The sequence below is a fragment of the Scatophagus argus genome, chromosome 16 (assembly GCF_020382885.2).
Source record: "Scatophagus argus isolate fScaArg1 chromosome 16, fScaArg1.pri, whole genome shotgun sequence".
Classification (NCBI taxonomy): Eukaryota; Metazoa; Chordata; class Actinopteri; family Scatophagidae; genus Scatophagus; species Scatophagus argus.
The window spans coordinates 865,772-889,180 of NC_058508.1; the positions used below are offsets into that span (position 1 = coordinate 865,772).

The window sequence follows — 23,409 nt, forward strand, 5'->3', positions numbered from 1 at the left end:
GTATCATACATACACTTAAATCTAGTGGTTCCTACATACACATTAATAAAACACTAATACGTTTAATTTAACTAATAAGTATTTCTGCTGCCCTCTAGCGAGGGTACCAACGTTTAACTGACTAGTCATCAACTTCCTTCCTGTGAGTGTTCGACATGTGTATGAGACATTATCAACCAACAAACTCAAACCAGCCAATCACATGAATGCTCTTAAAAGAGGCCCTTTGTGCATTTAACCCCTGCCCTTAAGAGAGCACGCCTCTGGCCAGCCAGGTTACACAGACACATGTACACACGCACATACACACAGGTAAAGCTGCCTGTGCTTCAATTAGGGTACGTGTGTGTGTGTGTGTCTGGGTTGCAGAACAATCAGATGCTGTTGCTGTTACATAAGAAGTAGACAGAGTGGCTCTGGGCACAGCGCTGCTCCAGCTGCCCTATCCTATCGCTTTAAATGAGGCAGAGCTGCACGCTCTGCGTGTATGCCTGTGTGTGTGTGTGTGTGTGTGTGTGTGGAGGAGAAATTACGAGACAGAGAGGGCCACTCTGTTGTGGAGCAGGACTGGACGATCGAAAACACAACAGAGCTTTATTTTGCATAAATCTGAACGGCTTTGCAGCGGACACTGCGTATCGGTTCTCCGCCACGTTTGACTGGTTCTGGTTTTGGCCTGATATTTGACCTTGTATCTATGGGCTTGGCAGGCGCATCTGTCGCCTCTTGATAGGACATAACGGGTAGGGCTGCCTCCTAATAATTATTTATTTATCCTTCTCTGCGCCGCAACGTTGGGAGAAACGTGATCGGGAGGCAGTGAACAGCTCGCTGATCATGGATTAATGCTCGAATGAATTTTCATCTGAGAGGTAAGGGATGCTGCGAGATATAGGCCTGAGAAGGAGAATGTGTCCACGGACGCGGAATGCATAGCGTGTCTGTGCCTGTGATAGATGATGGGATGGTGGGGTATGGCAGCAGCAGCTACACTGCGGCTCCGCTGCTCAGACGAGGCGGGGGAGACTGCAGAAAGATCGGGGTGATGTGGGTGAATGGCGCTGGCTCTTTCAGCTCTTTGTGTGCATGGTGAGGCCTTTGGGAGACGAAGCTGATCAGCCGCATCGAGCTGCGTATTATTAACAAACACGATGACGTCAGCATCTGTCAGTGACGTAACTACTTTCGCTCTCATTTGTGGAGCGTTTTTGTTTCATTTCGTTGTAGTCGTTTGTTTTTTTAACCAGGTATTTTATGAGTGTTACTCTGTTTGTTGTGTTTCCACCCTTAATATGCTGTGGTACTGTTGGCTCATTTTCAGTCTCTGTGGGCTCCATGACATACTTTAATGTAAAATATGATAGAATTGATAATGTTGACTTAAAACTTTAACATGCAGTTCACTCTAATTCTCCTCAACGTTGGAAAAAGTATCTCAGTACATTTCAAAACTTGAATTTGAAGCGTGCAATGGGTTAGACTCATGACTGCAAAGAATGGGTTAGTTTGACACAGTGATGGTGCTGGTGGGATGTGTGAAGGCTACACTTCCCATAATGCAACTTGATAGTGTCTATTATTAGATTAGATTGTGCTCTGTAAATGCCCGCATTTTTTGAACTTCACAACCTCAAAGTTTGTAACATATTGCAAGATCATTAGGACTGACAAATCTCTTTAAGACTGCTAAAAAACGTTAAGGTTAAGAAGCTGTGTAAAAGGTAAATAACAACAGAATGCTATCTTCTGTAAGCAAGGTGTGTTTACTAACAACATTTTTGTATACCTGAACCGTTCTAGTAACAACCTTTATACGATCATGTGTTTCACAAAGTGGTAAACCTTGCTCCATCCTTGCTTGTGTATGATTAAGCCCTTAAAGGATGCCTCCATCATACCCAGTCATCATGGTATCACCTGTTACCAATGAACCTGTTTACCTGTCGAATGTTCCAAGCAGGTGTTTTGTGACTATTCATCAACTTTCCTAGTGTTTTGTTGCCCCTGTTAGAACCTGTTAGAAACAGGCCGCATGACATCAAATTCAGAATGAGCATATATTGCAAAAATCAATAAACCTGATGAGGCAAAACATTAAATATAGTTTTGCTCTGTTTTCCATTGAGTGTCAAAAATTAAATTGCCACATTCTGCTTTATTTATGTTTTTTTATGATTACTACTGTGTTCATGCTTTGCGATAAACAAGTGAACAAAATCACAAACTATTACGACTTTAACAGACTCTAGCTAGAAGAGATTTGGACTCACATGATTTAAATCTGAGTCAGATTTGAGCCACAAATTTGATGCCTTTCCACTTGACTTGAGAAAATCAAAAAAACATTTGTAACTCGGCTTGGACTTTAACACCAGTAACTTGTGATTTCAACTGAAAATTTTATAGGCCTTTTTACTTGAAATTATGTGATACTGTTCCTCAAGCTCAGAGTTTAAAAAGTATGCCACAAATCGGTTCTGTTCTGGGGTCTGCATTTAACATCTGCAGGTAAATTTTCTGCAACATTTTTCATTACATTTTTATTTATGGACACTCTGTTTCTGTCATCTCTTCTTTCTGTATGTGAGTTTTGCACACACACCGGAACAGGCACTTCATGGTATGTTCAACTGCACCTTGTAAACTCTGAAATTGACATCTCTTTGTACAGCAGAGAGTGTGGGCACTAACAAGGACTTCATGGTGCACCCTGTAAATTAAAAAATCTGTATCTGAATGGCCATGAGGGTTGTTTAAAATGGCACTGGTAAAGGACAAAAATGTGACTGCTGACAAGTTGGAGGGGTTATATCTTTGCTGAAGCCATCCACTGATATGGCCACTGTTAGCGCTTGCACTGGTAACTTAGAGGCTGGTAGTGGGGAGTGAGAACCTGATGATGGGAAATTACAAGCTGATTATCTTTTTTTAAGGTTAGTAGTCATTTGAAGGATACATTCAGACTCGTAACCCACAACATAAAAAAATGCAACTTGACAGCTGGGCTTGACTGGGTAAACTAACTGTTGAAGGTTGACGGTTGAAATGTAGGCTAATCGGTGATTACTGTAACAATAGGTTTAAATGTTAGAATTAGAGTCAGAAATACTTTATTTAACAGTTGAATAGTAGGCTATGCAGATGAATAATCAATAATTACACAACAATTGAAAAATTGCAAAATAAAGTTTATAATTGCACAATATGATGGCCAATTATATATACATATATAATATTTTTATATTATATATATATTATATCTATTTTTATATATATAATATATATATCACCTCTGGGATGGTCCTCAAGCTCAGGTTCTCCACCAGAGGCCTGGGAATTTTGAGGGTTCTAGCTAGTGTTTTAGCTGTTCCTAGGACTGTGCTCTTCTATTCAGTTCAATTCAATTTTATTTAAAGTGCCAATTCATAACAGAGTTATCTCAAGACACTTTACAGGTGTGTAAACAACACATTTAAAACAAAAGAAGAGAATCAGAGAGAAACAGGTCCCAGGGCAAAACCCCACACTGAGTAAGCATTTGGCGAAAGTGGTGAGGAAAAACTGTTTTTTAACAGGCAGAAACCTCAAGCAGAACCAGACTCAGTGTAGACGGCCTTCTGCTGCGACCGGTTGGGAGGAAGAGGGGGAGAGGAGAGACAGAGAGATGGAGAGAGAAAGGAGAGGGAGAGAGGACAGACAGAGAGGATAGAGAGAACAGTGCAGAGCAGGAGCAACAGGATCCAGGCAGGACTATGGAGAGGGTTCTGGATCCATATACAGGGCCATAGAGGGCTCAGTATCCAGCAGCGGTACCAGACCTCAGGAGGGTGGGGTAGGAGATTCAGGATCCAGCAACATGCTCCGGAAGTGCTGAGAAAAGATGGAGCACAAGAACTCCGGGGGAGAGGGCGAGTTATTGCTGTACCGGTGATGGGACGTGATGAGAGAGTCCCTTTGCTCAGAAAGCTCCGTGTCTAAGGATCTCCCCCAGCAATCTAAACCTATAGTAGCATAACTAGAGGATGGTCCAGGCAGCGCCTGAACAGTCCTAACTATCGGCTTTGTCATAAAGGAGGGTTTTAAGACTACTCTTACATAGAGAGGGTGTCTGCTGCCCGAACTGAAGCTGGTAATTGGTTCCATAGCAGAGAAGCTTGATAACTGAAGGCCCTGGCTCCATTTCTACATTTGGAGATTTGCGGTATTACCAGTAAGTTTGAATCTAAGAAACGCAGCATCCTAAAGGGCTGATATGGTTCAATGAGATCAGTGATATATGATGGTGCCAGACCATGCATGGCTTTGTAGTTTAGGAGGAGGATCTTAATTTCTACTCTGAATTTTACTGGAAACCAATGTAGAGAGGCCAGCACAGGAGAAATGTGGTCACGCCTCTTAGTCTTAGTCAGAACATGAGCTGTGGAGTTCTGAATGAGCTGCAAAGTTCTGAGGGACCTGATAAAAGAGAGTTAAAGTAATCCAGCCTGGAGGTAACAAAAGCATGGATGAGCTTCTCAGCAGCATCTAAGGAAAGGACATGCCTGATTTTTGCAACGTTATGAAGGTGGAAGTACGCAGTCCTCGAGATTTGTTTTATGTGTGTGTTGAAAGAAAAGTCCTGATCAAAACTAACACCCAGGTTATTTACAATGGTGCTAGAGGCAGGAGCTAGTCTGTTGTGAAAGCTATATCATTAGTTAAAGATTGTCTAAGATGTTTTGAACCAGCTAGTAAAACTTCAGTTTTGTCTGAGTTCAACAGAAGAAAGCTGTGGGTCATCCAGGACTTGATATCTGCAACACAGGATTGCAGTTGTGTTAGCAGATTGCTTTAATCTGGCTTCACTGATAAATACAATTGGGTGTGGTCAGCATAACAGTGAAATTTATAGAGTGCTTTTTGATCACATTGCCTAGTGGGAACATACAGATTGTGAATAGGATCGGGCCAAGCACAGAACCTTGTGGAACACCATGGCTAATCTTAGTGTGCATGGATGAGTTGTGATTTGCTACAAAGTGATGTCTGTCTGATAGATAGGCTTGACTTGAACCAGCTTAAAGCAGTCCCATATACCAATTTGATTTTCCAGTCTCTGTAAATAGATAGATAGATAGATAGACAGATATACTTTATTGATCCAAGCTAAACAAAATGTTAAAAATAGCAAAACAAAAAGTGGCATATATAAAATATATATACAAGGCAATTTAAAAAGTATATATACAACAGTAAACAGTGTAATCTAGTGCAAAATAAAGTAGAGGTAGAGTGTAAGGTGCCAGTAGAATGTAAAGCGCTCAGTGAGAGCTCAGTGAATTGTTGGAGATTCCCCAGCAGTCTAAGCCTATAGCAGCATACAGCATAACTATAAGCTTTATCAAAAAGGAAAATTTACTCTTAAATGCAGAGAAGGTGTCCGCCTCCTGGACAGAAACCCGAAGATGGTTCCACAGTAGAGGAGCTTGATAACTAAAGTCTCTGGTTCCCAGTCTATTTTTGAAGACTCTAGGAACCATGAGTAACCCTGTGTCTTGGGAACGTAAAGCTCTGGTGGGATAATACGGAACTATCAACTCTTTAAGATAGGATGGTGCCTGGCCGTTCAGGGCTTCATATGTGAGGAGAAGAATTTTAAATTCTATTCTGGATTTTACAGGCAGCCAATGTAGAGAAGCCAGTGCAGGAGAGATATGATCACTCATGCAGGTTCTTGTGAGTAATTGTGCAGCAGCGTTCTGGATTTCCTGGAGAGTCTTTAAAGACTTATTGGGGCAACCTGATAAGAGGGAGTTACAATAATCCAGTCTGGGTGTAATAAATGCATGGACTAATTTTTCTGCATCTTTCTGACTGTCGAATTTTTTGCAATATTGCAGAGGTAAAAGAATGCAGTCTTGGAAGTATATGTTATGTGTGAGTTAAAGGACATGTCCTGATCAAAAATAAATCCTGTTGCTACATCATTGGATAATTTGTTTCTAAGGTGTTTAGGGTCCAGAACCATAACTTCAGTTTTGTCTGAATTTTGAAGTAGAAAATGGCAAGTCATCCAGATTTTAATGTCTTAAGACATGCCTGAAGTTTGGCTAGCTGATTTGTTTCATCTGGTTTCATTGACAAGTACAATTGTGTGTCATCTGCCTAACAATGAAAATACATGGAGTGTTTCCTAATGATATCACTGATGAGGAGCATATAAATTGTCAATTTTCAATACAGTTTTATTTATATAACACCTTTTACAATCAAAATTGTCTCTAGGTACTTTACAGAAACCCAGAGCCTGAACTCTACAGTAATGTGTCATATAAAGGGTGAATAGTATTGGCCCGAGCACAGAACCTTGGGGAACTTCGTGGCTAACTTTTGTGAGCATGGACAATGCATTAATATGAACAAATTGATATTGATCTGAAACCAGCTTAATGCAGTTCCTTTAATGTGTTCCAATCTGTGTAATAAAATAGAATGGCCAGTGTCAAATGCAGCACTACAGTCTAACAGTACAAAAACAGAGATTCCTTTTATGATGCCAATATCATGTCATTTGTGACTTTGACCAATGCCGTCTCTGTGCTATGATAAGCTCTTAAGCCAGATTGAAAATCCTCAAATAAACTATTACTATGTAGAAAGTCATGTAGTTGATTGGCGACTGTTCTCTCAAGGATCTTGGAGAGAAATGGAAGATTAGATATTGGTCTATAGTTGCTTGAAACCTCTAGGTCAAGTGTGTGCTTTTTAAGGAGAGGTTTGACGACAGCTACTTTAACGGACTGTTATTAGGGACAGGCATGTATAAGAGGCATGTTGTTGGTTTAGATGAAAATATGAATGAATTAAACTGATGGAAGTCAATGGGAGAAAAGCAGTCAAGATAATTATCTGGTTCTACTGCTGTTTCTAATTTTCCACTGTTTGAAGGTAGATCAGTACCAGCTGAGATCAGTAGGTGTTGAATTTTGTCTGTGTTTGTGTATGTTTAAAATCTTGTCATGAAAAAGGTCACAAAGTCATTGTTGCTGAGGGTCACAGGGATGCAAGGCTCGATAGCACTATGGCTCTCTGTCAGCCTGGCTACAGTGCTGAACAGAAACCTGAGATTATGCTTGTTATTCTCAATTAATTTTGAGTAATAGGCTGTTCTGGCTGACACAGTGGTGCAGTGGTTAGCACTGTTACCTCATAGCAAGAGGGCTCCAGGTTCCAATCCCTGTCTGGGCCCTTCTGTGTGGGGTTTGCATGTTTTGCCTGTGCCTGCGTGGGTTTTCTTCGGGTACTCCGTCTTCCTCCCACAATACCAATTAATTGGCTACTCTATATTGCCCCTAGTGTGTGCGTGACTGGTTGTCTGTCTTTGTGTGTTGGCCCTGTGATTGACTGGCAACCAGTCCAGCCTCTCGCCCGTAGTTGGCTGGGATAGGCTCCAGCCCCCCTGCGACCCTGATGGATAAGCGATATAAAAAATGGATGGATGGATGACTGTTCTGGCAGTCCTTAGGGCCTTTCTATATAATCTAAGGCTTTCTTGCCAGATGCCTTTAATCTGCAAACCTCAGTATTATGCTTTATGTGTTTCTTTTTTAGCAGAGCAATAGTCAATTGTTGTCCTTAGTGAACTTGCAGCAATGCCCACAAAATGGTCGATTTTAGAGGGACTACTACAACTGAGAGGGACTTTTCTTGAGTATTGTTATGTTCTGTGGTACCAGGACATGATACTGAAGTAAATGACAATAGAATCACTTCCTTGAAGTTAGCCACAGCAGGTTAGACATCAGATGGGTATCTAGGGTAGAAGTTCTTTCTTGCCTTTACCCATCATGAGATGTTTCTTGTGTAGCACCTTGGTAATGACAGACCTTTTTATAGGCCATCAGTTGGGCCTGAACCAGCTGATATTAGTTTGCATCGACAAGAGGCAGAATTGCTTTCTAATAACTGATGGATTTCAGCTGGTTTCTTGGCTTTCCGTGCCTTTTTGCACCTCCCTTTCTTCATGCATTCAATACTTTTTCCCTGTGTTATTTCACATTATTACACATAATCTAATTTATGGACATCTATGGTTTGATTTCTTTGCATGTGTAGATTGCATGGATTGTTACCAACATCTGGTGACAATCTCAATAGCACCTTTAGAAATATATTTACTGAGGAAGGAGGTGATGTGTTCAGTACTTATTTTACCCACTGTGTATCTTCTCTTAATCATCTAGTGCTCTTCCTTTCTCTCACCCCCCCCATCAACTGCAGCCATAAAAACAATTAAATCCATCTGCCATCTTGCACAGGTGTTCTGACCCTGTTCAAGCAGTACTTTTAGATGTTCTAATAGATGAAATGACTCAATTTAAATTAAGCAGAATTTCACGGGTTACTTGACTTTATTTTACTGTCAACAATTTCTTTAATATTTTTAATAGTTTGATGTATCACGATAACATACTCTTATCATAAGATAAGGCTAAGTGACTGTCCTGATACTAAATTAACTTATCGGACAAATGAAAAAAGGTGAATACCTTGATATAAATTTATTTAGCAGTGAGGTCAAAACTTTAGTGTTTGTTTTAATTATTATTCTTACTGTATTATTTGCAGTTTCCATAAGAAAACAGAATATACTTCAGAACTAATTACAGTTAAGTTAATCTCCAATATTATATTATTGAAATATTCCTCTTATTATCTATCTAAGATAAAGTAAAGTTTGTCGACGATGAGGAATTCATTTTTGTGTCATGTATAAATAAGATAATTTAAATAATAATAATAAGATTATTCTAAAGCAGAACTGAGTGAGAGAGAAAAAACTAGACAATGGTCAAGAGGAACATTTCAGTGGTCCCAAGAGTTGAGTTGTTGTTGTTGCAAATGGGCAAGTGATGACATTTTATACCATGGTTTTCTTGCTACCTTGGACCCAAGTAAATCCTCACCTAACATGGACATACACACACAAGCACACTGCTAACAGTAGCTAGTCATTGGCATCCAGATGACTGGTACCTTTAATTATCTGATCTGTGGCAAATCACTTCAACTGAATGAAATTAAATGGTACCAAACAACAATCAAATGGTACCTATAGTCTTTTTCATGCTAGTGTAGCTAGATTAAGTATGAAATCACCAGAATATAGGAAATGACATCTGAGTTAAAATTCTTTTGGTGTGGACCCCCAGAATCAAATTGCAGTGGCTGACTTATATTTTCAGTGCTTCCCATGCAAGAATTCTAAACTTAACTTAAGTAACAATTTGTCTGTATTATCAGGACCATGTATTTCAAGTATCTATCAAGTAAAAGCGGTCACTTCTCTGTTAGCATTTTACTATTATATCTGACATTTCTGAACTAATATTACAGCTGTATTAAAGCATTAATGTTACGTTTTATTCCTGTTGATATTGTGTTAATTTTAACTACTTTATATACTGTTGGTTAGTTTAATCAACAACAGTATCTACATGGCCATAGATTCTTGCATGATGTTTCATCTCTCATTCTTCAGAACTGAAGAAGTCTCTTAGTTGAGAGATGAAGCACCTTCAAGAATATAAGCCCAGTTGCTCTTACTCAACTCCTTGCGGATAACTGAGAATCTTCAAAGTCATCAATCTGCAGCAATGTGCCATATTCTGTATGTATTTGCAAGTTTGTTTGGTTAGACAGCATGGTTTAATGCTAATTATTTGCTCTGTAGGTTTTGGCAGCCTTGTGTAGCAAAATTTTACTTAACTTAAAAATACTTTTTCATTATTACATTAAACATCAAAATTACTACATCATCAGTTTTGAAAAACAAACGACCTACCTAAAAATGTCATTGCAACATCAATCTGACAATGTATTACATTATTTTTTAGTAAATTATTGGATTTCTTCATATTTTCAATCAGCTGCAAGAGCAAGTTTTACTACATTTTTAGGCATTATTAGATTTTCAGAATATCATTACATACTATTACATACCATATTACAAGGCTGCACAGTTCTAAAATATTTTGTTTCTGAATGTGTACAGTTGACCAGCAGCTCCTTAGCATTTTAAAAGAGTTTTTTTCCCCATGTGAACGCACAATGACAACTGCTAGTCAATGTTTGATTCAGTGGAGTGACTGGGGTGGCTTTCTGTGTGGATTATTAGTGTAGCTAATATCATTGCTCATCTCCCTTCAATAATATGCATAGTTTGCTTTTACACATTTTACATTTCACTAACATGTACCTGTATGGCCTCGCACTGAAAGCTAAGTCAACATTGTATTCATTGACACTAATGAAGGCCAGACAGCCACAGCTGCAGAATAAAATTGTTACCTCATGTCATTATGAATACAAAGAAGGATCACACATTAGACTGACTGAAACCTGGTCCTATTTTTCTTTTAACAAGAGAGATTCCAGTATCAGTTGCATGGTATCAAATAGAAGAGCTTTCACTTTTTTCATGGGCTCAATATTTAGTTTTTCTCAGACATGAACCAGTAATAAATCTCTATCTGACATACAGTGTGTGTGTGTGTGTGTGTGTGTGTGTGTGTGTAACAGAAAGCATAGATTTTGACATCATCATGACACATTATGTATTGAAACTGATTCACCTGTAGGCAAGGTTGGCTACCAACCAGGCAAAACGGACAAATTTTAAATTTGCACACATACAGTCTGTGCCATCAGTGTGTACAAGTGTGAGTATGAATATCATAGACGTACTGCCCGAGGACTCCCTCCTGATGAGGAGTTCAGAATTCTTCTGCTCTCCTGTCTCTCCTGGTGATTACATATCATATGAGATGCTTAGTTTTTCAGAGAAAATATCGCATTGTTTGCTGTTATGTTTTATAAATCTCGTCACAAATCTCGTTATGAATAATGACTAACAGGTAGAGACAGGAGAAACATGACGCATCTTTTGCAATAATGATTCAGAACTTACTGCACAATCACTTCTCACACACGACAGACAAATTAGGGTGCAGGCACTGCAGTATTATATATATATATATGTATATATCTTACCACGATTTGCCTAAATATGTGCATGGCTTACACGGATTGATTATAAGATCACCTCCTCAACAGACCTCACAATCAGCTAATGGATTCATTAATAGTTAAGCTTTTGAAATCATGTTAAAACATATCTGTAAATGAAACCACAGAATGTTATGATAGCAGATATGTGCTTTTAGCAGCAATAAAGCACTGATAAATCCAACTACTGATCATGAAATCTGTTCAGGAAGCTACCTTTTTATTGATCTGCAAGCCATGTATACTGTGTGCATAGGTATTTTCCCAGACTAATAGGTCAAAAACCGTCGACACAACCGTGGCACTGTCCGTTCATTAAGTCTATTGTGTGTGTGATGGTGATCACACAGTATTAAGCCTTGTATCGTTACTGTACTAAGATGCCTCCCTTTCATCCTGCATCTATGTGTTAGTCATGAAAACCGTGTGATCATCTAATGTGATCAATTTGCAGCGTAATAATAATGATGATGCTTATAATCGGTTATTTCTTCGCGAGCTCTTTGTGACACCAAAGAACATAAACATGCACTTGAGAAGCATTAATGTGCTGCATAAGCTTCTGTCGGTCAGCATCATTTGATTTTGATGATGTGCTCGTGATACATGATGGTAATCACCAAAGCTGTACAATGAATGACTTAACTGTCAGTCTCTTTAACTTCATGTTTGCTCTTTGTAATTATTTTCATAATTAAGATCAGAGATATCAGAGCTAATTTTGTTAAACTAGTTTAGGCTGATCCAGACAACTATAGGCCTGTCTTTAAATCACTATTTAATTCATTCAAAGTTGGTACAGAAGTTCACTTGTAATCAATGATAGACATTCTTTTTTGGTGGTCACAGAACAAATTTAATAACTGATGACATTTTATATCCAAAGGCGAAAGATCAACTTCACTGTGATAGTCATGATTATGACTGAACTCCATAACACTGTAGGGGAGATTGTGACCACATTTCACGTTCAGTCAGATACTGAAATGGTGAGACTAATCTTGGGTATTCACCTTGAAACTGTACTGATTACATTGATCGTCTCTGGTGGAGGGTTTAAGAAGTGTGCAAAGCATTCATATTTTAGAATTTGTAGCTTTTTTTGCAGCAATTATTTAAAGCACTGTAGTTCACCACAAGCTGAGCTTCCAGTGCTCTTTGTTGTACCATGTGATGAAGCTCACCACAGATATTATATGAGTTTGGACAGACATAGATACAAATTACAACTTGTCTGATGCACGGAGGCATACAACCATGAGGCAGTTATTGCATTTTTTTCAGCATTTTACTGTGTTTACATAAGAACATAAGGAGAAAATAAAAGACTTAATGTAGATATTATAGTAACATTTTTTCCATCTAATCAGGTGTATCATTAATGTGGACATGATGTAGTCACTTGTAGCATGTCCTGTGACTGCTGCTTCTCGTGGATCACACGCAGCAGAGCCTTCAAATGCTTCAGCCATCCCTGTCTGAGACATCACAGCCGCATGACATAACAGATGGGGGAATGATAAATATAGGTCATGCTGCAGCTATGCATTCATTACCTTTCAGTGAACCTGCAGGATTTTATTTTATCGCCGAATGTGATATGTGAATGAATGTTTTCTTCAAACGTTGCCTGATGGGTTAGCCTGATATTTCCTTGTCACTAGTCTAGCTGACAGCATTTTTGAATTATGTAATGGATGAACCTTGGTGATGCTACAGCGGAGGCAGAGCCAGTATCCATCTGCTGAGGGACCAGCAACAAATACTTTAAAGTGATAAAACATGAAATTCTGCCACTCATATTGAAAGCGCTCTTGATGACATCGACACTATGTACATGTGCTCATATAAGTTAATGTATATGTAAAAGGGTGTAGCATGTGTTAACAGCAAAACTGGATGGGTCAGTAAATAGGGAAAGAGGGAGATGCTATTTTGTGTGAAGCCCTATAGTCAGCACGTTACATAACTGAGCCTGTGAGCTGTCCTCCTGCTGCTGATACATTGAAATCACAGAGAACAGGGTAGATGAGGCTCTGAGGCTATGACATGTTTTCACTTGGATACAACACTCAGCTCTGTTGAATGCAAACAACAAAAGAGACGCAGCCTATTCAAATAGCATGCTGATGCTAGTTCCAACAGTTTGACTTCAGTGACTAAAAACTGGTAAAAGAAACTAAATGCGTTCATGATCGTGTATAAAGTGGATAAATTAGATGATTTGCTGTTTTTTATCTGTTTTACATCATTACTAGTGCACTTCCTGTTAAAAACATGCCTATTCAGAAGAGATTCCCTGGCCTATTGAATTGCTGCTTGTAGTTTTCCAGACAACAACTGGTCTAACTTTCAATTCAGTTCAATTCAGTTTATTTATATAGTCCCAATTCACAACAAACGTTATCTCATGATACTTTCCAATTAGAGCAGGTCTAGACCAAACTCTTTAATTAAATTGTAATACAGAGAGCCCAACATGCCCCCTTGAGCAAGCACTTGGCGACAGTGGCGAGGAAAAACTGCCTTTTAGAAGGTAGAAACCTTGGAAACATCAAACTTTTCAAACTTCAAATATTTCCTGCTGGTCTGGGGTGCAATTGAACCCTTTGGTCACAAGCCGTTTCACAAAACTAGCTGTGGCCTCGAGGTTGGAGAAGCGGCTTGTGAGTGGAAGGTCGCTGGTTCGATTCCCCCACTGGACGGGCAGAAAAAATTTGAGTGTGGTGGAGTGATAATGTCCCCACCCCCCATTAGCTGGCTGATGTGCCCTTGAGCAAGGCACTTAACCCCCAATATGCTCCCTGCTTGCTTGATGCAGCTCACTGCTCCTGTGTGTTTCATTGCATGTTGTGTGTGTGTGTGTGTGTTTCAATCAGTGATGGGTTAAATGCAGAGAAGTAATTTCCCAGCTTGGGATTAATAAAGTAATTAAAAATTAAAATTAAGCCATGGCTGCCCCCAAACTACCCCATATAGACAAAAGTATCCAGACAGACTTTGGGCTAGGCAGCTTTATAGTTTAAATTGAGGCATTATTCTCTAAGGACGAGAGAATTTAGGGAGTAAAATGTGTGAAACTGAAAACCAAGATGCAGTGCGTGCCTTCTCTTTACGTTTCTCTTCAAGGCAGATTTTTGGCTGTATACAGAGCTCTTTTGTCAGTCATAGCAGATAACCTACTTCAGGTGGCATCTCAGTAATTACTCATTTGATTTCAATGAAACACAGATGGATTGTTTATTTACTTACTTCCCAGTTGTTTAGCTGCATTGGAATCAAACTGATTGGAATAAAAATATTTGCTTGTGTAATTCATGTAATCATTGCAAGGCAGTTTGCATGAGACACATCCTGGTCCTTTATAAATTAGTCTTTCCACACAGATTTTCTTTGTTTAACTGTACATTGTGTATCTTTTCTCTTTCACCAGATTCCCAATGCTGAACATGTCCACCCCCAGTGAGCTGAAGTCTCCTTGTGTGACTCGGAACGGTATGGTTAAGCTGCCTCCCACGCAGCCCAACGGCCTGGGCAGTGCGAGTATCACCAAAGGGACACCTGCTGCCAAGAATCGCTTGTGCCAGTCCTCCTCAGTACCCTCCATCCTGCCCCCTCCACCGTCGTCCCTTCCCTACCACCACCATCACCACCTGGATGGCCCTGGCATGCAAAACTCAGCAGGCTCTCTTTTAGGCTCTGACCTGGAGCCTGGAATGCCTCTGGGGGGCTTGAAACCATCCCTTCGTCAGCTTCCCCCTCTCACCCTGCCCAAACCCATACTGCTGGAGCGCCAGCTTGTCCTGGATGAGAAACTACTCAACAGATTGCTCTGGTACTTCACTACTGCTGAAAAATGTGTCTTGGCGCAGGTATGCAAGACATGGCGCAAGGTGCTATACCAACCTAAGTTCTGGGAGGGTGTGACACCCATCTTGCATGCCAAGGAATTGTATACCCTGCTTCCTAATGGGGAGAAGGAGTTTGTCAGTCTGCAAGCCTTTGCGCTACGGGGATTCCAGTCTTTCTGCTTAGTGGGTGTGTCAGACCTGGACATTTGTGAGTTCATCGACAACTACCCACTGTCCAAGAAAGGTGTTCGTTCGGTCAGCCTCAAGAGGTCCACTATTACAGATGCCGGTTTGGAGGTGAGTCAGGATATATTTGGAAAAGGGGTAATGTATCGAATGAGAATTTTCCCTGATGATAGAGATTATGTTGCATGGGGCATATAATGGTTATTTGTGGAAAAAGACACCAAATATCATTATTTTCCCTATTCTATAGTATTTTTGATCTTATTTCTTCCTTTCTGATCTTTTTGGTTTAATTTTGCTGTGCACTGCAGAGTCTTGTTATAATTAACACTCTGCTGTTTCTCTGAGACAACATATCTGTGGAGATTTTCAGTCATCCAGGTCATATTCACTCGAAGAGTTAAGGCTTCTGGACTTGGTACTTCTTCACTCAGTCATCATTTCATTTCAGTTCCTTTCCAGTTTACTTTTTTAACTTTCACTCTTATGGCACTCTCACTGGAACTCAGCACTTCCTGCACACAGAGGAAGTGATGATCACTGCAGCATGAAAACAGCGTTAGGGTTAAAAAGAGAAAGTGTGGGCAGCAGAGCGAAGAGTATGACATGACTGGTGTACTGAATTGTGCTGTGAAAAATCAGTCATTAGCATACAGGTAATTTTATCCCTCCTCAATATTGTTTTAATAGCAATTTAACACTCATTATTTATTTCATTTAGAATAAAATAAAGTCAGTCTTTATTTCAGTAGCATAGTTCATAGCACTCTGGTTGGTGCCCTTAGTCGTGAAGACATCAGTGTAGGTTCTCAATCATCCAGGTCATGGTAGAAGAAGTGCTAGAAGCGAAGGCGAGCAGAATCTTTTAGGTTGTTGAAGACGTTTCACCAGTCATCCAAAAGGCTTCCAGGTATTTAACCTCTAGTGGGGGTTGTCACCTTGGGGTGGTCCTGAGGGTTGTTGACACTGGCCATCATTATTGTCACATGAGCCAAGGTGTGACTCATTAGTGAGTCATTGTCCCACTCCATCATGTGAGATGTTAGGGTCATATGGGGGATGATGCAAATGGGGGTTCAACTGTCAGGGGAGGGATTTCGGGGCTTCACTATAGGTGGCTGAAAGTTGGTGTCGTAAGGCACCACCTCCGTTCAAGGAGAGTTCTGTACAACATCCATTGCACGTCTGCCCGTCCTGGGTGAGGGATCCCTCCTCTGTTGCTCACCCTGAGGTTTCTTCCATTTTTTCCTGGGAGTTTTTCCTTAGTCGATGTGAGGGTTGAAGGGCAGAGGACGTTGCTATGTTGTTATGCATAGACCTTTGAGACAAACTGCTTGCAAAAATGGGCTATACAAATAAAGTTGACTTGTCTTGTCTTTTACATACTTAAATGATTTAGAATAACAGCACTCCAAGGCTGTTACAATTTCATTGTACTCCTTGTACAATGACATTAAAGACTTCTGATTCTGATGATTCTGGTCTGGACATAGATGGCCTCTTTCACACCTCTCTTAAACCATGTGTGTTCTTTGTCCAGAATGTGAATATTTGAGACCTCAAAGGTGTGTCCCTTACCCTTGAGATGCAGCTATACAGCCGAGTCTTGTCCTGACGAGCTGGCTTTCTTGTGCTGTACCATGTCTCTATGGAGTAGTTGTTTGGTTTCCCCTGTGTAAAGGTCTGAGCTCTCCTCACTGCACTTTACAGCATATGCCACATTGCTTAGATCACCAGCAGGTGTTTTGTGTAGACAAAAAAAAAAAAAAAAATAAGAAAAACACACACCGGGAGAGTCAGCTTGTTAGGACAAGACTCGGCTGTATATTTGCATCCTAAGGCTCAAAAGCTCATGTGACCATAACGACTCACATGATGGCAGGTGTCACTGACCCTCAGGACCCCCCAAGGTGACAACCCACTAGAGGTTAAATACCTTGAACTCCCCATCAATCTTAGAATTGAAGAAGCCTTCTGGACGTCTTCAACAACCTAAAAGATATCCGGTTGACTTCTCTTCTAGCACTCCTACCACTAGTGAAGACATTTTTTGGGGGTACAGAGGAGAGATGTTGTAAAGAACTATATTTAACACCTGTTATCTTTTAGTCTGGTTTTGATTATGAGACTTCATCAGGCAGCATAGCTACAAACATAGCTGTTCGTGTTACAGTAACGCACGGTTACGGTCTGAATTAGTGAAACTCGGTTGTATGATAAATGACAGAATAGAAACAGATTAAAATCATATCTCTTCCTAACATTTAATAAGCTTTAATTTGCATATACATATTCTCCTCATCATCTTTTTCACAGTTAGATGCTTTTATTTCTCTTGTTATTGATGGTTCTTACCTGATGTACTGTAAATTCTTAAACAAAAGCCAGTATTCAAATAATCTGCAAAAATAGCCAGGTTACTAAAAGCTGAGGGACACTTTGCTTTCTTTACTTATGTCCCCCTATTCAGAAGTTATAAGCAATATACAAACACTAGATGGTTTGCAATACACTTTAATATACTTTTAATGTAACTATGCAAGTTATGTGGGCATTTTGAAAATTAAATAATGTATATTCTTTTTCAGCGATTAGAACATCTTCTACTGTGCTTCACTATGTTCTGATTCATTATTTGTTTTTATTGCAGTTCCCACATATAAGTCACCATAGAAATGTTACAAATATTATTAATTATTATCACAACATTGATTTTTATTAATTATTAATTATTTTAATTATTATTATCAAATAATATTTATTACATTTCTTCTATTCAGTGATGGGGGCACATGAGTGTAAAATGTAATTTAAATGTAAATTATAAAGCTTTCTGCCTTCTAAAAGGAAGTTTTTTCCTCTCAACTGTCGCCAAATGCTTGCTCATGGATGTTTTGTTGGGTCTCTCTGTACCAAAATTCAAATGAAAGAGTTTGGTCTAAACCTGCTCTAATTGGAAAGTGTCAATAGACAGCTTTTGTTGTGATATATTAACTACGTATTAGCATCTGTGTATTTAGAATGCAATGTCATTAAAGTGCCTGTTGGTGTCATGGTCAGGTGTCACAATACTTTTGTCCATATATTGCATGTTGCACATGTTTATTAGAGCATTGTATCACTATGGTTACTATGCTATTTATAGCATTTAAAGTTATAACTTTAAACTGAGTCCCATTTTTATAGTCCTCAACTCCACAATTCTGCTGCTTTTCTAGCTGTCAGGTACTGTTTGTCTACTCCTTATTGCTATGTAACCACATTTCACAAGATACATCAGTGAGTCAGACTGGTGGCCTTTCTGTTTCAGGTCATGTTGGAGCAAATGCAAGGCCTGATGCACCTTGAACTATCAGGCTGCAATGACTTCACAGAAGCCGGCCTGTGGTCCAGTCTGAATGCCCGACTAACTTCTCTCAGCGTCAGTGATTGCATCAATGTGGCGGATGATGCCATTGCTGCCATATCACAGCTCCTACCCAACCTATCCGAGTTGAGCCTGCAAGCATACCACGTCACTGACACAGCCATGGCCTATTTCACAGCTAAACAGGTAGGATGTGAAAACAGCATAAACCATCTTGGTACTTCACTGTATATACATTCACAAATCTTAATTCTTATTGTGGATTTCAAATATTGTTTTCAAGTTGACACACATTATATTGTTTTTACTGTTTTACTATTAGTAAACATAAGATGGCCACCCATCTTGAGCCGGGGTCTGCTCCGAGGTTTCTGCCTTCTAGGTTTCAGTTTTTCCTCACCACTGTCGCCAAGTGCTTGCTGAAGGAGGAATGTTGGGCTCTCTCTATTTACAATTTAATTAAAGAGTTTGGTCTAGACCTGCTCTAATTGGAAAGTGTCATGAGATAAATATAAATAAACTGAACTGAATTGAATTGAAGATTAGAGATTATACCATACAGTATTTTGGCATACATTCATATAGCTTTTGTAAGCGGTTAGATTGCGAACACTGCCATATGTGCATGTACCTTCCATCTGCAGGGCTACACCACTCACACTCTGCGGCTTCACTCCTGCTGGGAGATTACCAATCACGGTGTAGTCAACATGGTGCACAGCCTTCCCAACCTGACTGCCCTCAGCCTTTCTGGCTGCTCCAAGATCACTGATGACGGCGTTGAGCTGGTTGCTGAGAACCTGCGCAAGCTCCGCAGCCTGGACTTGTCCTGGTGCCCTCGGATTACTGACATGGCCCTTGAGTACATAGCCTGTGACCTGCATAAACTGGAAGAATTGGTGCTGGACAGGTAAGTGTCCTTGTGAAAATTAGATAGTGATAATGTGTATGGGGCTAGAAAACACAAAGAGTGGGTGCACATCTATATTCAAGTCAAAGCAAGCAGGTGTAAAAGTAGTTGGCGTTGCATATCTATCTGATGGGCCAAGTAAGATGTAATTTACTCTGCAAATTCTACACTAACATTCACATTACATTGAAGTCTTCATCAACAGTGGAGCTGTACCTTAATATTTTGTCCAATTAGCCCAATTAGTTAACATGAGTGCAACTGTCAAGGAATTCACTTCTGTGTTCCTCAGGCATTAGGGTACAAATGGAATTTAATACAGCTCTTCTACAATGCAGTCTACTTATAATGTTCAGGCTGGTTCAGGCTTCAGTAGCTGTGTTTCTTATTGTCACCTGCTTTTCCATCAGCTAGCTTAGTGTGAATAAACTAGGCTGTTATATATATATATATGTGTACGCACAGGCTATTGTTAGAAGTTGGCGGCATGGGCTGTGTTAGGCATGGCTTCAATAGTGATCATGAACTGAAACAAGACCAGTTGTTTGCCAGCTAAAAGGAAACACGGAAATCAATCTGGAAATGGAAATGTTGCGGGAATATACGTCAAGATGCTGATCATTAAAACAGCTCCTTCTTCTTGATTAGTCATGTGAGTTTAATTAATGAAGTAAGTTATTAATTAAATTAATTTTTTTTTTTTTTGTCATTTGCACCAACATTTTGGTATGGACTGCAGTATATTAATATATTGGGATGTATTCCAAAAATTCTGACCCCCTCACGTAAGACACCTCTCAGTAAAATGTAGTCCAGTACACTACCTTTACCTATGATCATGTATTTGAATTTCCACATCTCTGATTTATGTAATGCATACCTCTATATATTGGTATATGTGAGTTAAAACAAACAAACAAACAAAAAAAACAGAATTAATTAAGGCTTGCTTAATTAATTGGGGGGGATTGAGACAATCAAATGACCCTGCTAATCAAATGGAGGAGGAGCATTTATCAAAGAACCCCAAGTTCTGACGTCTGTCTGTTTTCATGGCCCCCATTATAGACTTGAAGGTTGATGTGATGGTTGCCACTTACTGCACAGTATGCCATTTAAAGGGGCACGTGTGAAAATATTTCCCACACTATGACAACAAAACACAGGATGAATCTGTGAAGTTATGTTTTTTGCACCACGTTCTGCTTCTGTGAATATTTCTCCGGTCAAGGCAGATGACCGCCCATCTTGAGCCGGGGTCTGCTCCGAGGTTTCTGCCTTCTAAAAGGCAGTTTTTCCTCGTCACTGTCGCCAAGTGCTTGCTCAAGGGGGAATGTTGGGTTCTCTGTATTACAATTTAATTAAAGAGTTTGATCCAGACCTGCTCAAATTGGAAAGTGTCATGAAATAACGTTTGTTGTGAATTGGCGCTATATAAATAAACTGAATTGAACTGAATTCTCTGTTTTTCACGAGATGGCTTGCAGTGGGTGTTGGCAGCCGTGGCCTAGAGGTTGGAGAAGGGGCTTGTGATCGGAAGCAATCGGAAGGTTGCTGGTTCGATTCCCCCACTGGACGAGCAGGAAAAAATTTGAGTGTGGTGGAGTGATAATGTCCCCACCGGCTGATGTGCCCTTGAGCAAGGCACTTAACCCCCAATTTGCTCGCTGGTCGCTTGATGCAGCCCACTGCTCCTGTGTGTTTCACTGCATGTTGCATGTGTGTGTGTTTCAGTCAGTGATGGGTTAAATGCAGAGAAGTAATTTCCCAGCTTGGGATTAATAAAGTAACTTAACTTCAATTAAAATTAGACACCTCATGTTACCAGTATCACAGATGCACAGTAGTGATAATCTGAATGCTTTTAAATCACCTGGTGAGGGCCTTCCTGTCCTGAGCTATGCGCAAACCATGCTAGTTTGGTGTTTTTTTTTGTGTGTGTCCAAAGTCCAATGTTTATTTGCAGACGGTGGTAATTAAGCCCAGATTTTTCAGTTTTCCAGGCGTTTTTTGGGGTAGATTGTACTGAGGCTGATCTGAAATCAACAAACAGCATTCTGATGAAGGAGAAAGTCAGCAATAACATCAGCCAGCTGACCGGTCCATGTCATAGTACATGGCCAGGGATGATATCAGGGCCAGTGGCTTTATTCATATTTAATCACATCTGCTGTGGAGTAGGAGTAGAGCAGGAGAGGTGGAGTAGACTGACTCTTTGTGTCTTTGAGGAGGTCAAAGCATGAAATGTGTAAAGATTAAAATGCTTCATTTTCTATTTTAAATTGTTAAAATGTATCAAGTTCACCTGCCAACTTGTTTGTGTATCTGCATATGCAGCATGAATGTACACTGATACTGACATTTAACTACAGAATGTTAACAACTATGCAAAAGGTAGCAGTACATTAACAATACATAACTGGCCAAATTATTTCACCAGTGTTTCTCACTGCACGAGTCAATAAGAAATGGATTACTCAGGTGTGCTGTGTCTACTTTTAGGTGCGTCCGGATCACAGACACTGGCTTGGGCTACTTGTCCACCATGTCGTCATTAAGGAGCCTCTATCTGCGGTGGTGCTGTCAGGTAACACAAAACACACATACATACACACACACACACATACACACACACACACATACACACACACACATACTCAAAAAAAAAAAAAAAAAAAAAAAAAAACGGGAAGAGTTTACCATTTGCAAATTACACATTTTCTTGATGCATTATAGATGAGGAAACTAAGTAACCTAACTTGGAACCTTATCAATTGATATACTACTTCACGTGGTCGTAGATGACGACATGAATTTGATATTTCATAATTCTCCTACACACTTGGCAAAGGGAGGGGTATTCAGTTAGTTGCAGTCTGCAACCTCACCGCTAAATGCCATTGCATCTCCCTACACACTGGACCTTAATGCAGACTTTATATTCACTATAAGAGACTCTATAGAGACTCTACAAGTACTCCATTTTACAACCAAGCAAACTACAGGCATCTGTTTATTTGGACAACTAAAAAAGTGATGTGATGTGTTTGTGTGTGATTGCAGGTACAAGATTTTGGACTGCAGCATTTGTTTAGAATGAGGAGTCTGCGTCTCTTGTCTCTTGCAGGTATGATTTATTGCTCCATATTTCCTCACAGAAAGTCCTCTGACCAGTCTGATGTCTATCCACACTAAGATGCATAATGTTTTAAATAAAATGACTTTAATTAACCTTAAAAAACAAAACCATATATGTGTGTGTGTGTGTTGTGTATCTGTATGTTAAAGGGAATCTAACATACAGATTGTATATACAACTATATTTAATTTTGTGTTTCAGAAACTGATTTGAGATCCATCCATCCATCCATTTTCTATATGCTTATCTGTCAGGGTCATGGGGGAGGAGGGGCTGGAGCCTATCTCAGCTGACACACAAAGACAGACAACCACACACACACACACCCACACACACACACACCAAGGGGTAATATAGAGTAACCAATTAACCTAATGTGCATGTTTTTGGTATTGTGGGAGGAAGCTGGAGTACCTGGAGAAAACCCACGCAGGCACAGGGAGAACATGCAAACATAGAACACATAGAAGGGTCCAGACCGGGATTTGAATATAGTTGTCCTTCTTGGTGTGAGGCAACAGCGCTAACCAGCTGATTTGAGATTTGAATTAAAATTCATCTACTGTACTCATCATAGTCCTGAAATGTATTCAAACCACTAACCCACCCACCTAACCTAACCCAAAATATTTCAAGTCTTTACTGAAGGAAGAAGGTTTTTCTTTGGAACAATATGTTAAGTTGGAATAAGGCAAACAAGTCCAGGCAGGCAGGCGAGATACAGCAAAAAGCAGAAATCCAGAAACCAAAAAGAGAATTCAGTCAAAAGCCATAGGAACAAACACTAGGAAGAATGCTGGAAAGTGATGAACAAAGATCATCGGCAGGGAACAGAGATTATATATACAAGTTCGACCAATAGCAAGACCAGGGACAGGTGAGTAATTGGGTGGAGGTATGGATAATCAAG

At 39.8% G+C, this 23,409-nt stretch overlaps 1 protein-coding gene across 2 annotated transcripts in view; it reads left to right on the forward strand.

Annotated features, from left to right (window-relative positions):
- The first annotated feature begins 352 nt into the window (after nucleotides 1-352).
- fbxl16 (F-box and leucine-rich repeat protein 16) overlaps nucleotides 353-23,409 on the forward strand; it is a 30,757-nt gene continuing 7,700 nt past the window's right edge. The window contains exons 1-6 of one of the 2 annotated variants that reach the window (XM_046416123.1): nucleotides 353-872; nucleotides 14,480-15,194; nucleotides 18,394-18,636; nucleotides 19,095-19,360; nucleotides 21,863-21,947; nucleotides 22,424-22,487. In XM_046416123.1, coding sequence (XP_046272079.1) covers nucleotides 14,487-15,194; nucleotides 18,394-18,636; nucleotides 19,095-19,360; nucleotides 21,863-21,947; nucleotides 22,424-22,487 — 1,366 coding nt within the window. In that variant the 5' untranslated portion in view covers nucleotides 353-872; nucleotides 14,480-14,486. Of the gene's footprint in view, nucleotides 873-14,479; nucleotides 15,195-18,393; nucleotides 18,637-19,094; nucleotides 19,361-20,847; nucleotides 20,901-21,862; nucleotides 21,948-22,423; nucleotides 22,488-23,409 lie in introns of those variants that run through there. The other variant, XM_046416124.1, reaches the window with a different exon arrangement.